General features: G+C 38.0%; 3 protein-coding genes across 3 annotated transcripts; 2 read left to right on the top strand and 1 right to left on the bottom strand.

Annotated features, from left to right (window-relative positions):
• The first annotated feature begins 1,438 nt into the window (after nt 1-1,438).
• Nucleotides 1,439-2,414, top strand: LOC120010856. Its single transcript, XM_038861751.1, has 2 exons — nt 1,439-1,619; nt 1,698-2,414. Exons 1-2 carry the CDS (start codon nt 1,511-1,513, stop codon nt 2,213-2,215), a joined length of 627 nt encoding a protein of 208 aa, XP_038717679.1. The 5' UTR covers nt 1,439-1,510; the 3' UTR covers nt 2,216-2,414.
• Nucleotides 2,415-2,494: 80 nt separating this feature from the next.
• Nucleotides 2,495-11,336, bottom strand: LOC120010853 (1,4-alpha-glucan-branching enzyme 1, chloroplastic/amyloplastic-like). The gene is made up of 14 exons (XM_038861749.1): nt 11,092-11,336; nt 10,125-10,244; nt 9,096-9,306; nt 8,711-8,780; nt 8,348-8,617; nt 7,122-8,028; nt 6,750-6,866; nt 6,436-6,498; nt 6,087-6,194; nt 4,691-4,792; nt 4,089-4,156; nt 3,817-3,898; nt 3,239-3,355; nt 2,495-3,097 (listed from the first exon to the last, which is right to left on the bottom strand). Exons 1-14 carry the CDS (start codon nt 11,167-11,169, stop codon nt 2,822-2,824), a joined length of 2,589 nt encoding a protein of 862 aa, XP_038717677.1. The 5' UTR covers nt 11,170-11,336; the 3' UTR covers nt 2,495-2,821.
• Nucleotides 11,337-11,490: 154 nt separating this feature from the next.
• Nucleotides 11,491-14,279, top strand: LOC120010857 (small nuclear ribonucleoprotein SmD3b-like). The gene is made up of 5 exons (XM_038861752.1): nt 11,491-11,748; nt 13,415-13,467; nt 13,551-13,617; nt 13,702-13,758; nt 14,031-14,279. Exons 1-5 carry the CDS (start codon nt 11,590-11,592, stop codon nt 14,091-14,093), a joined length of 399 nt encoding a protein of 132 aa, XP_038717680.1. The 5' UTR covers nt 11,491-11,589; the 3' UTR covers nt 14,094-14,279.
• Nucleotides 14,280-15,047: the final 768 nt, after the last annotated feature.

Raw genomic sequence — 15,047 nt, 5'->3', positions numbered from 1 at the left:
TAACAACCAATCAATCCCCTAAACCTTATTCATGGTAGCCGATAATTGATTTCTTTAATTTCGGTTCCACTAAGACACGTGAATTCAGTTCGTTCTTTAGTCCTAGTTAGATGAGCCTAATTGAGCATTCAATTGGTGATCGAACAATCAAACAAACAATATACTATAAGCATGGTAATTAAAGACATGAATCATTGAACCAAAACTTTGCATTATTAAATTGAAATACTTACAATATTTCATACTAGGCTACATCAAGCCCTAGTGAAGAAGTTTAGTTACAACTCATCTTCTAAGTATCAAAAATAAATCTAAGAAGAGAAATCATGGAAGAGAGTTGAAGAAAATCCCCTTGATTTGATGGAATTGTTGTTGGTAGTAAGATTTGATTCCTTGGATCCTTGCAAAAGCTTGGAGAGAAGGAGTTTTTCAGCTTCTGGTCCCGTAACTCTGTTATGCTCCGCTCGATCTCTCTGGGGCGCTTGAGTAGAATACTAGGCCGCTCGAGCGGTCCTATATGAAATTCAATTTCAATTCACTCCATTATGACGCGATTTTCACTTCATAATTTCTCGTGGGTTCTCCTACAATAAAAACACAAAGAATTCATGTACTATCAACCCAATTTCATCAAAAATACCAAGAACGAATATAGAAATATGGACAAAAATTGGATCAAATATGTGCATATCATTAAGCACCTTGTAAATCCGCAATTTTAAGGCTTCAATTCCTATATTTTGTGGATGAATCATGCCATGCCAATAAAAGAACTCTAATTTCAAATTTGCTAATTGATATCATTACAACCACACAAAATAGTAATTGGAGTTGAATTGGAGGCCTAATACTTAACTCTAATTATTTTGGGTCGGTTACAACCATAATGAAAATCCATGGTGAATCGTGAGTTTTTATTACAACTTAAGAGGTTAAAAAAAAAAAAGATACAAAATATTAGTATTTCTAAGCTTTCAAATCACTATATCACATATTTCTTTCTTTATTCGAAATTCAAATACAAACATATCAATAAATATTGTTCGCTCAGAATCACGAATATGCAAATAAGTGTTCTCATGCTCGTATCTATAATACCTAAGCCAAAAGAAACACGTTTGTTGTATGAGGGTGCTTCACCTTTGTTTATATATCGCTCGGTTAAGTTATGCCAATAGACTTATAAGTCTTCACATTCGATTTCAATATAATCCCAGTCATTAATGGGAAATTTTGGCTCCATATGGCAAGCTAATCACATTATTGCGTATTGACCCCTCACCTATCAACATTACTACAAATATCTAACAAATCTAGACCATTGGATCAAAAAAATGACCGTTTAGGCACGCCCGGTCTCATTCTCTCTCTTCAAATTTAAACCGACGCCTTGTCCCCCCCGATAAAAGCCAGAAACAGAGACAAAATAATCCAAAACAACAAAACCTTCATCGTCGGCTCTCTCTCTCTCTCTCGCTCTCGGTGTACAGTTCTCTCTGAATCTCATCGAATGTCGAGGATGAAATTCGATCGCAAGCCACCTCTGGCCAAATCGCCTATTCGACTCAGGCCTAGACTCTCCGTTCAATCCAACTCAAGCTCTCTGCAAACCCCACCTGGTAGATCTTATCAAATATTTGCACAAATTTATTCTCTCTTTTTTGTGGGTTTTGATTAACTTTTTTGATTTGGATTAGGTTCGTTGACGAAATCCCAGAAACCAAGCCGGGTTTACCATATGGAAGAACCGGATCTCCGACCCGAATACCGCACCATATCATGTGAGTTGCGAGCTCTGGCGAAGAAAGTTCAGAACGAACTGGGAGGCACCGCCGGGGAAAACACCGGCCAGTTCACTGACTCATCTCCGTTGTTCGAGCGAGGCAGGTTCTATGAAGAGTACTCCGCGAGGAGGAACGAGAGGCTTAAGAGAAAGAAAGGCTTACCAGGGAAGGAAGAGAAAATCAGTTCTGCATACAATCTTGGAGTTACAGTGGAATCTTCGAAGAGAAGGGACACGAAGAAGATTCAGAGCTCGAGGAAGTCAGTATCGGCTGCGTACTCTTTGGAGACGACTATGGAGACGCCGAGGTATATGCTGAGAAGTATGACTAAAGAGAACAAGAAGCCTCCTCTGCCTGTGGTTAGCTCTGAGAGGTCTCTGTTTGGCGCAGAGAAGAAAATTGGTACTGCTCGTAGGGTCAGGAAAGTATGAAACTTTTTCATAGATGAAGTAATAAAAGTCAGATTGAATGGATTTTTTTTTAAAAAAATTAGGGTAAACTTGTTGATTTGCGGTTTAAATCTGGTTCAATATCTGTGTAAACAATTTTTATCTGCTCTTTTTATCATCAGAGCAGGTCTTTACAGAGCATTTTTTGTTTCTCCAAACATGAGTTTAGCATTTTGATGAACCTCTCTCGCATCAAACCATATGAACCCATAAGATGTTGAATTAATTCTCACTCGACACAATACCCTTATGACCCATATATTGGGCTTTGACTCAACTTACCATGTTTGAGAAACTTACATCAATTGTACATGACAGTAAGAGTTATTATGTTGGTCCTCTGCAGAACTGAACCAAATATCGAAAATCCGAAGTTTTTATACACAATCCCAGCACAAGAACACTACATGAACAAACCATAAAATATCACCACTGCTGGCATTTAATATAATACAAACCCTATTCACAGAGAGAGCTATTATTGTATAAACAGAGTGAAGGATTAACAGACGAAAAGCGTAGATCAGTATGTTGAAGATGCTTAATCGTCAGTTAACCCTTCAAACAACTCTTTTACTTCTGTGTCTGCTATGTTGCATTGTTGCTTGAACCAACATGGCCATCTGTTGGCCCTTCAACCAACTCTTTTATTTCTGTCTCCCCTATGTTGCTTGAACCAACATGGCCTTTCCCCATCTCTTTTGCTTCTGGGTCACCTACACTGGTTCGAACAATGTCACCACCCTCGACAGATGCCAACTCTTCGAAACTCTCCTGCTCAGCATATGTTGCTATTTTCTCATTATCGTCAATGAAATCACTAGTGCTGTTCCCTTCAATGTTTTCCTCAACTCTATAATAAACCTATAGATACAAGAATTATTCAGCAACTCTTCCATAAGTACAAATGAGAGGGTGAGCTATCCTTGATGTCTAAACCAGCCCATCCAAGTCTTGACAATGTTAACAAATAACAGTATTGCAGATTTGAAGGTATAATCATACCACACATGTTCGAGCCGGTGAGAAAACTTTGAAGGAATTCGGACGGTTGTTGAAATTTGTCTCAGGCACTCCAGGTATTCCTTCTGGGTTTGTGAAATGATCTACATCATGACCCACCTGACAGAAAAAAAAAATTGATCAAGCATTCACCTCCACGAGATTAAAAACAACCAATTAATGGGAGAAAAAAAAAGGAATATTAGACATTAAATGCCATGTTAGTGTTGGAACTTCACTCTTCTTATTCCTTTCCCCTTCTCCATCTGAGTGAAAAGATGCCACTAATTTAACCAATCAAATCATCAAGTGCATGCACATAAAGGAAATCATGGTTACACGAAACTATCAATATGTTATGATTTAGCAACTTGGGCAATGGGCTCCAATTTGATTCAATGGCATCTACAGATGCCGATGGACTACAGATTAGACTTTTTCCGCTTAAATTCTTAGGTTAAGTTGTATTCAACTGAACCAGAAATTAAATGTTAACGGATTAGCATGCTATTTATTTTAACCATTCTCAATTACTCTCTTTCAGCACCACAGACAGATTCATATAACACAAGGTTACTTACCCTTCCTTGGCCACCAAATTCCCATGCATCACTATCAAGTGCAACTCTGTACTTCCCAGGCAAATCACAACCTACTTTGTACCTGTATGGTTCAATGATAATGGGTCATCTAAATGGTGCAGAAAGGCCAAAACAATAACGTTATCATCAAAAACCAATAACCATTCATAGCTGTTTGATAACCAGACATATGCCATCTAGCTATTACTTCTTATCGAAAACACAAACATGGGAACACAGAAGATGTCTTGCCCAAACGAAGATATACATACCCATCATAGGAGTTCTCTGGATTAAAATTGAATACGAAAACCAGATCTCCACGCTCAAAGACAATAACCTGTGGCATGAAACTATTTATCAATGCATTAATGCAGCAGAGAAAGTGAACTGATCTGTTATTAAGTCTGCTTTAAAGTAATTTGCATGTCATCCTTGTCAGTAAATTAATGTCATGCAAATCTATAAGGATAATTTTCTTGTGAATACTTATGAGCCAGGTAAAATAAGATTTTATTGTTCTTCTCTTGACATCTATTGTGGGTCTCCGGAGATGAAAAAGTAGGGAAAAACATGCCTCATAGAACTAGAGTTACATATTAGGATCTTTTTTGACTTTGTATAATTACTATAAATAACTTAAATAACTGAAAAAATTGGCCAAAATGTCCCTTCTATTGGACCATCAGGAGAACCTATTACTGAATACATCAAGCTCTAAGAAGTATTGACCCAATTATCACATTGCAGCTCCACAGTACCATCACTATAGTTTGAATATTCTTCTAGGTTTGAATTGCTTCGTGGATATTGGGGCCAAGTAGTGCATTCTTAAATTTAAGGAAAAAATGGAATAACCAAGGAGGATCGCTACCTTATCTTCTTCATTTACACTGCTCACTATCTGCTTCGATGATGCAAGGAATGAGTACCTTTCATCAAGTTCATTCATGGCTTTGTCAAAAGCATTCATGAACTGAAAAACAATAAAACACAATAATGATAAGTAGGCAAATAAGAAGACAGAGAATAATGTGTGCAACTGTAAAGATTATGCTGTATATGACTGTCAAAAAGATTTCGATGAACATTATTTGCACCCCATTATTTATGAGGACAACCCACTCTAAATAAACCTTGCCTAAAAATATAACAATTATGAGTTCACCCCATTTTGTGTTTTTTCTAAAAAAACACAGTCTACACCCTTAGAACACTATATTTTCATATCACCAATTGTTTGTCCATAGATGTTCCTCTCTGCAAAGTCGAAGAAGAATCTATCAATCACCTTTTGATGCACTGCTCCTGGACCAGGAAAGTTTGGGTAGCAGTTCGGAAGCTTAAGGGAATTAATTGGGTTATGAGCAACAGCATAGCCACCGAAGTTTAAGTAAGGACCCGGCTGGCCAAGGACAAAAACAAAAGGATTGACATTCAGATTAGAAACTCACTTTCAAGTCTCTTATTATATTCAGGTTCACGGAAAGAAACAACTCTCAGATGAGAGTTCCTAGTTTTCATCAGAAGTGGATTTTGAAAGACAAAGGGTCCAGCAAAGGTTAATTTTTTCATTTGGGAAGCCGTTTAGGGGGAAGTTCCCATAGATGCACCTTGCTGCAGGAGAAGTTTCCATTGATGGCGGAGAGGATACCGGTGGGCCATTCGAGAGTGAGATTGGGAGTGGGTCTCTGTCGAAGGTTTGTGGAAGAGGGAGAGAAGGATTTGGGGAAGGTAGGTGAAGAGGGAGCGAAGGATTTGGGGCTGAGAATGGTAGGGACAGTGGGAGTGCTGATAGATTAGGTTTTTTGCAAGTTTTTGGGGTGTACTTAGTAAACCGTGGGGTGCAAATAAGGTTCATCAAGATTTCTCAAGCTGGATGGTTATCATGAGCTAAGAGCATGCACCTGAACACAATCCTTTCTTATTAAGTCATATCATGTATCATCATAGAAGTTTTACAACTAGTGCTTTTCCTGGAAAGCCATGCGTCCCACAATGGAAACAAGTTCATTAGTGTAAACAGATTCTACAGTTTTGACATGGACTATCATTGATCCTCTAAGATCATGACCTTTAATTGTGACAGTAAGCATTAGATTCTGAGGTCCATGCCACATCACATGCATGTATGGCCTATTATATATGAAAGCACATTTGGTTGGACTTTCTGTGTCAAGAACTACATGCAACAAACTTCTGCTACAAAAGAGGGTTTTGCCTATCTAAATGCACCGAGGATATTAAATCAGAATCATCAGATATCAAACCTTATATCTCAGGTGCTCAGAATCTACCAGGTTCCATTGGCGTCTGCATTTTTCATAACTCCATGCATTGCCTTCTCTTGGGAAGTCAATCCACTCCGGATGGCCAAACTATAAAGTGCACTCACCATAAGTAGTTTAACACTTAAAAATTATTACATGTCCATGCATTTATTTCTCAGAAAATATAAGGAAAAAAATGCTTCATTTCTGAGATTGAAATCCTCAGAAGGTCGTGCTTAATATCATTATCATACCATTCCATACATCTTATGTTAAAAAATATATATATATAACTGCGGGGTTATTGATTTATGATTTCAGCAGGCGGATCATGGACCAGTGCCTTTACCTCATTTCCCATAAAATTTAGGTAGCCCTCACCTCCCAATGCCATGGTAATAAAGTGTATCATCTGCAAATGTAATGAAAACAATGAGAATCAGCAGAAAATGAAGATCCATGAAAAGACAACACTTTAAAGTGTGGATGTATCTAGCATGGCCAAAATCACAACTGCTTAATACTTGACAGTTATGTGGCTGAATATGAGTTGTATAGCGCAATAATAGGGGATGTAGTAGAAGATAGTTATAGAAATAATATAGAACTCTCAGGTGTGGTAGAGACCCACAAAAAGTTCCAAAAAATAGGTAAAAGACATGCCTTGTGAAGCGCAATTCCTCTTTCAATAGTCGGCGAAGCATCCACTAAAGCAGACATGCCTGAATACATTTCTTTATCCATTAAGAAGAAAGCAATAGTCTTGTCGCCCACAATAGCCTGCGTAGATGTGTGAAAGTTCACAATGACAGAACCATAAAGCAAACGAAGGCATACATGATATGGAGAAATTTCCAACAACAGGTAATCAGCAATGATCAATATATTGATGTCTTCCAACTTCCTCTTATTGTTTCCTTTTTCCCAAATTATTTCGCAAATTGACGCTTGTGAATTCCCCACAGGGCCAAATTTAGAATTTAGAATAAGTAATTACTGAAATAGATAATTAACAAGAAAGCAAGGCCTAAATACCTGGTCATGGCTCTCAGCATAAGCCACACATTTCTCAGTGTATCTCCGATTAGTTAAGCTCCATGCTATTTCCTTCATTGACCAGTCTCCGTCACTCTTATTTTTCAAGTAATCAATCCACTTGTCAGGGATGGCCATCGCCAAGCGGTAATCGAAACCAATCCCTCCATCAGAGTTAGGACGACAAAGTCCAGGCATACCAGAAACATCTTCGGAAACCACAGTTGCTTCTGGCAAAACATTACGAATCAGACAGTTTGCCAGCATCATATAAACAACAGCATCGACATCTGTTTTCTCACTAAAATAATCGTTATAATCCCCTGTGAATGCCATGTCGATTCCATGGTGATGATACAACATGGAAGTTACCCCATCAAACCGAAACCCATCAAATTTGAACTCCTCAAGCCACCATCTCAAATTAGATAAAAGGAAGCGAAGGACTTCCCAATTAGCATAGTTGAAAAGTCTGCTGTCCCATAACTTATGATAGCCTCGATCTCCTGTGTGGAAATATGATTCTTGTGAGCCTTGGCCAACATCAAAGCCGTTGAGGCCATCAGTGACATTGTTACTTGCATGACTGTGAACAATGTCCATCAGGACCCTTAGACCCAAGCTGTGGGCTTTATCAATTAAATATTTAAGATCCTCAGGGCTTCCACATCTGCTGCTTACAGCAAAAAAGTTTGTCACATGATACCCAAATGATGCATAATAAGAATGCTCCATCACAGCCATCAACTGAACAGTGTTATAGTTATTCGCAGCAATACGAGGCAAAACATCATCAGCGAATTCTCTGTATGAACTAACCCGAGGTTCTGAACTACTCATTCCAACATGAGCCTCATAAATTCGTGGGGCGGTGGGCTTTGGAGGCCGAGGGTACCTGAACTGATACCTGCACGACAAATGGAAGAATGGGTCAACAAAGAACTTGCTTTCACAAGCTCATGACTTGAGAGAGCAAACTACATATTTCCCCAAACTTTATTTAGCTTCTCCAGTTGATAACTGAAAACTGTGTTGACACTGAAACACAAATTCACAACTGAATATTGAACAATTCTAAAATTATGTCTTCACTTATTTTTGAACCAAATAGAACAAGCTGATCAAGTATGTATAAACCTTGGATCACAAAATTGCAACGACCAACAGCATTGGACTTTTGATAAATATGTGTTTCCACAGAAAATTTTGAGAAAGCCATAGTTCACCTTTCTGGAGGTGGTGGATCCCAGTAAACACCATCATATGGTGCTGCAAATTTGGTGGTGTCCTGAGTGGCATATTTTATCCATGCTGGAATTCTATCAACCCAAATCCCATCACCATGCTTGAACCGGAATTTAACCCTTGAATTGTGAGGGATGGCTGGATTTCCATCAGAGTCGGGTATTTCGATGCTCCAAACACCAAATTGATTCTTTTCCATCTTATGGTTGGAACCATCCCAACCGTTGAAGTCCCCAATAACTTGAGCTTCCCTACATATCAAAGCGCAAAACTTCTAATTACAATTAAAAAAATATTAACAATAAAAAATTGGCAAGCTTCCACAATAAGGCCAACAAACTTACTGAGCAGCAGGAGCCCACTCACGGTACACAATACTCCCTTGTTCTCTGTTAAACCCAAATTTCAAATAGCCTAAAACATAGAGGAAGGTAAACGAATTTTACACTCAAGAAGGAATTAATACGAACAATGGATATCAAATAAGCCTTAAAATACAGAAAGACAGGAGCAAGCCAATCAAACAGTAAAGGAATTTAAAATAGCTGATTCCATTAAAGTTATTGCATCATATACTAGAAAAATCTAGGTGAACCATTTTCAACTCTTTCATTTAGCTTCAATCAATATGGTAGCATACATGGAAGTATTTAGCAGCATTTTCATATATGTTAGTAATGCGGAAGACAAAAAGAAATATAATCGCAGATTCGCAGTACTAAAAGTCACCTTGTGCAAACTTCTCAAGGCCTCCTTCATGTTGTTCAAAAAGCCTTTTCTGTTCTAAATATCTTCTCAGTCTATCTTTGAAGTGATCTTTAAATGGTTCCAAACCAGGATCAATATGCAGAATGCCAATGCTTTCCATCTCTTCCTCAATTGATGTTGATGCGGGGTTGTCATCTGTCATAACTGCTGAGATCGAGAAACTGCGCTTCACCTAGTCACAAAAATATACCAGCCATGATTAAATCATGTATAATACTGATTGTAGGACATTTTCTTGGGGAGAGAGAGAAGGACATCTGCGGAATAATTACAACAAATCTGTTTCTGCTAGTGCACTCAACTAATGATAACCAAACATGGTTGGCACCCATGATATTCCAGGAATTAATTATTACCTTTGCTGCTAACCAACAAAGAAAGCTAACAACATAATGAGCAAATTTATGCAGGAAACAATGCAATGGTCGACCTCCAGATCTCAAAGTTCAAACAGCACTTTGGATAACCCACAAACAACGGACTATTATTATCATGAAGAATCCTTGGCTTTGACCCACAATTCGAAGCTACAATATTCAAGTGTACCTTCCATGTAATTAAGTACTCTACAAGGAAACTTTAGCTTAATCAAGAATCAATCCACTCCATGATCCAAACCACCCAATATTGACGTACATATAGGACTAAGCAATACTTAGCTAAGGTATATTAGGAGTCATAGGACTAAGCAATACTTACAAATTCTTGAACAATAGTTTGGACAATATAAAGATAATAGATCATTATTCAGTTGAAAACCTTGGCTCACGACTAGTCCATGCTAAGGTAAACAACAACTAATGAACACAAGGCTCCCGTAGTGGGCGGGGTTGGGGACAGGCAGGATGTACGCAGATCTTATCCCACATAATATATGCAGGGGCAGTTTTAGGAATTGAACTTGTGACCTCTAGGTTGCACCACTGCAACTCTACTACTAGACAACATGTTCCCATGTACAGCTAGTCCATGGTTGAATTACTAAAATACCTTTCCGTGTATTGTGGTTTTCAAAGGGAACGTCAATATCTGGTGGCCAGCCAATTTCGGGGAGCAATAGGTCAGTCCAATCGGATGTAGTTTGGCAAGGCAGGGATTAGTTCCTGAAGCCTGTACAAAATATTGACCAGAATGAAAATACAAACCGTCAAGAAACTAAATAAGCTAAATCATGGAAGAATATAGGCATTTGAAATAAACAGCATCTCAAAGAATATAGAATGCTTAGAAAGCAAATAAATGAAATCACTACTTAGCATGAATTCCATATGAATGGAATTATGGAAGAACATAAATGATAGAGCTTACAAGTACGGAGAAGAGCTCATGGGTCATGGTGTGCTGAGAGATTATATAAACTGATATGGTACATTTAAGGGAAATAGGCAATCATAGCAGGGATGAGTCACAGTGGAGCTTCATCAGTTGCATTGTATTTTCCTAGATCCTAAATGCATTGGTGTTAAAGTCAAAACAAAAGGAATTCAGGAAAGACACAGCCAGATTCTTGCATCAATATTAACTCAAGTACAGCTTATATTTAAATTTAAATCTTGCTTATAGCTTGTTTCCAATCAAAACTCGATCTCTATAACTCCAGTAAATGAAATAGCATGATTACAACCGATGCAGTCATTTTGCACAAATTGAAAAGTTGAGAATCTAGTTCTACCAACCTAGCAAAATCTCAACTAGAATGTTTCGTTAATACAGCTCTTTCCAAATCATGCTTGAAGGACGTATTGAACAAAATACAACCAACCCAAATGCTACAAAATCTGACATACAAAATAGGCATTGCTTTAAAGGAAAACACATGTTATAAATACCAAGAAAGGATCAAAAGCAAGAGATTCATCAACTCCATTACAAATACAAAATCAACTCCATTACCAATACAAAAAATGCAAGAAAATCAACAGAAACTGAAAACTTTTCACATTAGCGTTAAAAATACCCTCTTGAAGTCCTTGACAGAGGGAGCTGAGGAGAACCCAAGAAAGGGCGTGGCAGCTAGACCCAAAGAACTGTACATCTTCTCCAGATCAGTCTCTCCGTTTCATCTCTTAAAGCAAGAGACTTTAAAGTTAAACAAGCATAAGAACTCTTAATCATGGAGGCTTAAAGGAATCAGTGGGAAACACATGTACATGATACCTCTCCCAATCAAAGCCATCTGCATCGTCAATCGTTTATGATTTTGATGGCTTTTGAAAGCAAAAGCAAAGGATATATTCCACGTGACAACTCACTCGCCGTTAAAAATAATTTCAGTACAAAATATATATTTCTTATTACCGAAAAGGGCTCAATATTTTCTTAAAACACACAAATACCCCATAGGTCTGCGTAAGCGTAACCGCGCGGTGATATAGCGTCCACAGAGTGACGGACAGCGAGTCTGGGCTTAATTAGGGTTTTGGTGTAGAGAAAAAAGAGAGAAACAAGAGAAGCCATGAGCAGAAGCTTGGGGATTCCAGTGAAGCTACTGCACGAGGCTTCAGGACACGTGGTACAGGTGGAGCTGAAAAGCGGAGAGCTTTACAGAGGGAGCATGATCGAGTGTGAAGATAACTGGAATTGCCAGCTCGAGAACATCACTTACACGGCGAAGGTACATTTTCACTGTAAATTATCTGGTTCATAGCCTTTTTCTTTGTTTCTGTTTGGTCGCTTTCTAGTTTCCATAAAACCCTAGGTTTCTGAGATTGTTTGATCGTTAGCTTCTTGAATTGGGATTCAGTTGGTTCGAGTTATTAGGTGAGTGAAATTTATTCAACATTGAAAGCTGTTGATAGACCCTAATCGATTTCTGAGAAACGCTTGGACCATGATTATTAGATTGACCGGGGTGCTAGATTTGCACTGTGTTTGTAGTTGTATAAAACCCTAGTTAAATTTGGGATGCGTTGGTTCCGAGCTGTCATGATAGTGAAGGAGGTCCACTAAAAGAATTGTACTTTAGGTGGAATATATAGTTTCCAGACTCTAGGAGCATAAACCACCTCATTCTGAGCTTCTAGCCTCTCAACACCTTGACATAGCGATCTCACACCGAAAGCACCAGATGTAGTTAGTTTCCATTCTATTCTGTCTCCTCTGGAAGGAAAAAATATAAAGAATGATAGCCATAGGATCAACGCCCTTTCAAGTTTTTCCTCCCAGCTAAATTGTCTTCTTTTCCATTTTAGATTTCAAATCCAGCAATTAATTACTCCAGGAACCCAATTTCTCAATTGAATCTTCCTCCTGGACTGATTGATTGAATAGCTTGCTAAACTTGTCCTTTAGTGTTGCATCACCAACCCATTTATCTGTCCTGAATTTTATCCGTGTTCCATTTCCCACTGAATACGATAGGCCATCAATCACTACCTTCCCAATACTTGAATCTCTGTCAAGCAGAGTATTCACCACACCTTTCCATAGTGCAGAAAGACTTGAATGATTTGAATTTGGGCAGCAGACAACAGTCCGATAGCTTATATTTGTCAGTTATGACATTCCTCCGTGTTGCATTATCCTTTGTGAGAATATCCGTGCCCATTTGAGGAGTAGTGACTGATTCTTGATGGTGATGTCTCCTATCCCTGTTCCTCCCCATTCTTGGTGGAAGATTGTTAATTTTGATAACATTAATGGTGCTGATAGATATTCCAAATAATTTTTTTCGCTTTCAAAACTTGATCAGGCTACATTAGTAATGAGGATTATCATAAGGAAGATGTTCAGGGGAAGTCATCTTAAGCACTTTAAGTTGTGTGCATTATTATAGTTGAATAAGCCTAGGCTTGATTATTCTTTATGACAGATTTTTATAAATGTTAATGTGGTTTTCGTAGCACTTTAGGATGATGGTTGTTCTTGATTAGTGGCCCCTAGTTCACTTCGATATTTTGAAGGGTAGATTGTTATCTTTCTTTTGCTTATGGTACAATGGAACATGCAACGTAGATAAACACGCTATCTTTGCTTTGGTATACATCGTTTCTTGTAAATGATTGGGCATCCTCTCCCCCTCTGTGCCATTTAGGGCAATTTTTTTTCTCTTGAAGAAAAAATGCTCCTGATTGACATGCTCCTATTTAGTTTCTTCTGCATTAAAATGAGTGATTGATTTCCATCCTAGTCGTAGCAACTTATATGTGACTCCACCATTGGCTAGAGTGTTTGACTTTGATGTTGTAAACTTCAACTTGACTGATTATTATTTTTCCTTTGATCCTTTCAATTCATATTCCTGATATATTTTTAATTGACTTTTGTTGGCCCCTTCACAGGATGGAAAGGTGTCACAGCTTGAGCATGTCTTTATCCGAGGCAGTAAAGTCAGGTATCTGAATCATTATTTATTTATTTTTCTTTGCTTTCAGAACCTAGATGGCACCCTTTTGACGACAGTTTCATTTTCAACAGGTTCATGGTCATACCCGACATGCTGAAGAATGCTCCGATGTTCAAACGTTTAGATGCCAGAATCAAGGTATTTTTCCGCTTAAATGTTTTCAGATACCTTTTATATTCTACAATCGATTCATTGTTTATGACAATTCTTTCTTTCTAAAAGGGTAAGGGCTCATCACTTGGAGTTGGTAGAGGCAGAGCTATTGCCATGCGAGCTAAAGTAAGTTCAATATTTCTTTCATATCTTAGTTTGTGCTTTTTTCCCATCCTTGACCCCTTCTCGGAACCCACCATGATCACTGAGTATAATTGAAAGGATAATGATACAATATGTGCACTTGGTTTGTAAGGATGAATGGACTGGATTGGGGTGTTTCGATTGCTGTATTAGAGAACCAAAACCAGGGGTCCATGCTGTGGGTCAGAGTTTGAAAGTTTTATATGGATAAAAGTTCCCTGAACTCTTTTTTGTTTTTCTGTTTTGCTTTTCAGGCTCAATCTGCTGGTCGTGGTGCAGCACCAGGTAGAGGTGCAGCGCCTCCTGTTCGGAGGTAGGGTCCCCTCCTAATGTCTCTCCTTCCCCTTCCGCTGTGCGGGATCACTCCAATCTATCAACTTTAGTCTCAAATCAAACCTACAGAAGGTGTAAGAGGATGGTTCTCGTTATGCTTTCGAGGGAAGGGAAAAAAATGTAAACATGTTACTTAATCATCGAGTATTGCTAGGATTTTTGTGTTTGCCGACTTGCAAATGTTAGAGCATCTGCATCAGTTTCTCTTAACAGATTCCCTAAAATACAGACAAAATGTCACTTTCCCCTATTTTACAGATTCCCTATCCAATCAACACTGCATCAGATTACCTATCATATTCTCTATTGCATTAAAATAATATTTATTTCTCTTTCCTTTATTTATTCTATTCATATAAACTACTTCTATTTAAAATAATAAATTAATTACATTTAAAACAATATATTAATTAAAATAATAAATTAATGTTATTAAAAATTAGAGAAAAAAATTGAGGAGAGAGAAAGAAGAGAAGAAAAAGTGATGAGAGAAAGAGGAGAGAGAAAGAAAGGAGTGAGGAGAGAGAGAGGAGAGAGAAAGAAGAGAGAGAGAAAAAGTGAGGAGAGAGAAAGGAGTCAAAATGTGAGGAGAGGAGAGAGAAAGAGATGAGAGAGAAAGAAGAGAGAGAAAGAAAGGAGTGAGGAGAGAGAGGAGGGAAAAAATGAGAAGAGAGGAGAGAGGAGAAAATAAAGTAGTAAAAAATATTATTTTATGTTTAGGGAAGTGAATAGTGGTTCTCTAGATGTAGGGAACTACTGTTCATATTCTGTAAAATAGGGAACCTCTAGGTAATCTGATGCAGAGCTCTATTTTGACAAAATCTCTAAATTTTACAGACAGACTCATGTTTAGGTAATCTGATGTGGATGCTCTTACCATCCTTTGGATTTTGGATCAATTCTGCTTCAATATTATGGTTTAATTATATGTCAGTATG

The sequence above is a fragment of the Tripterygium wilfordii genome, chromosome 12 (genome assembly GCF_013401445.1).
Source record: "Tripterygium wilfordii isolate XIE 37 chromosome 12, ASM1340144v1, whole genome shotgun sequence".
NCBI lineage: Eukaryota > Viridiplantae > Streptophyta > Magnoliopsida > Celastrales > Celastraceae > Tripterygium > Tripterygium wilfordii.
This window is presented reverse-complemented; position numbering and strand designations above follow the sequence as displayed.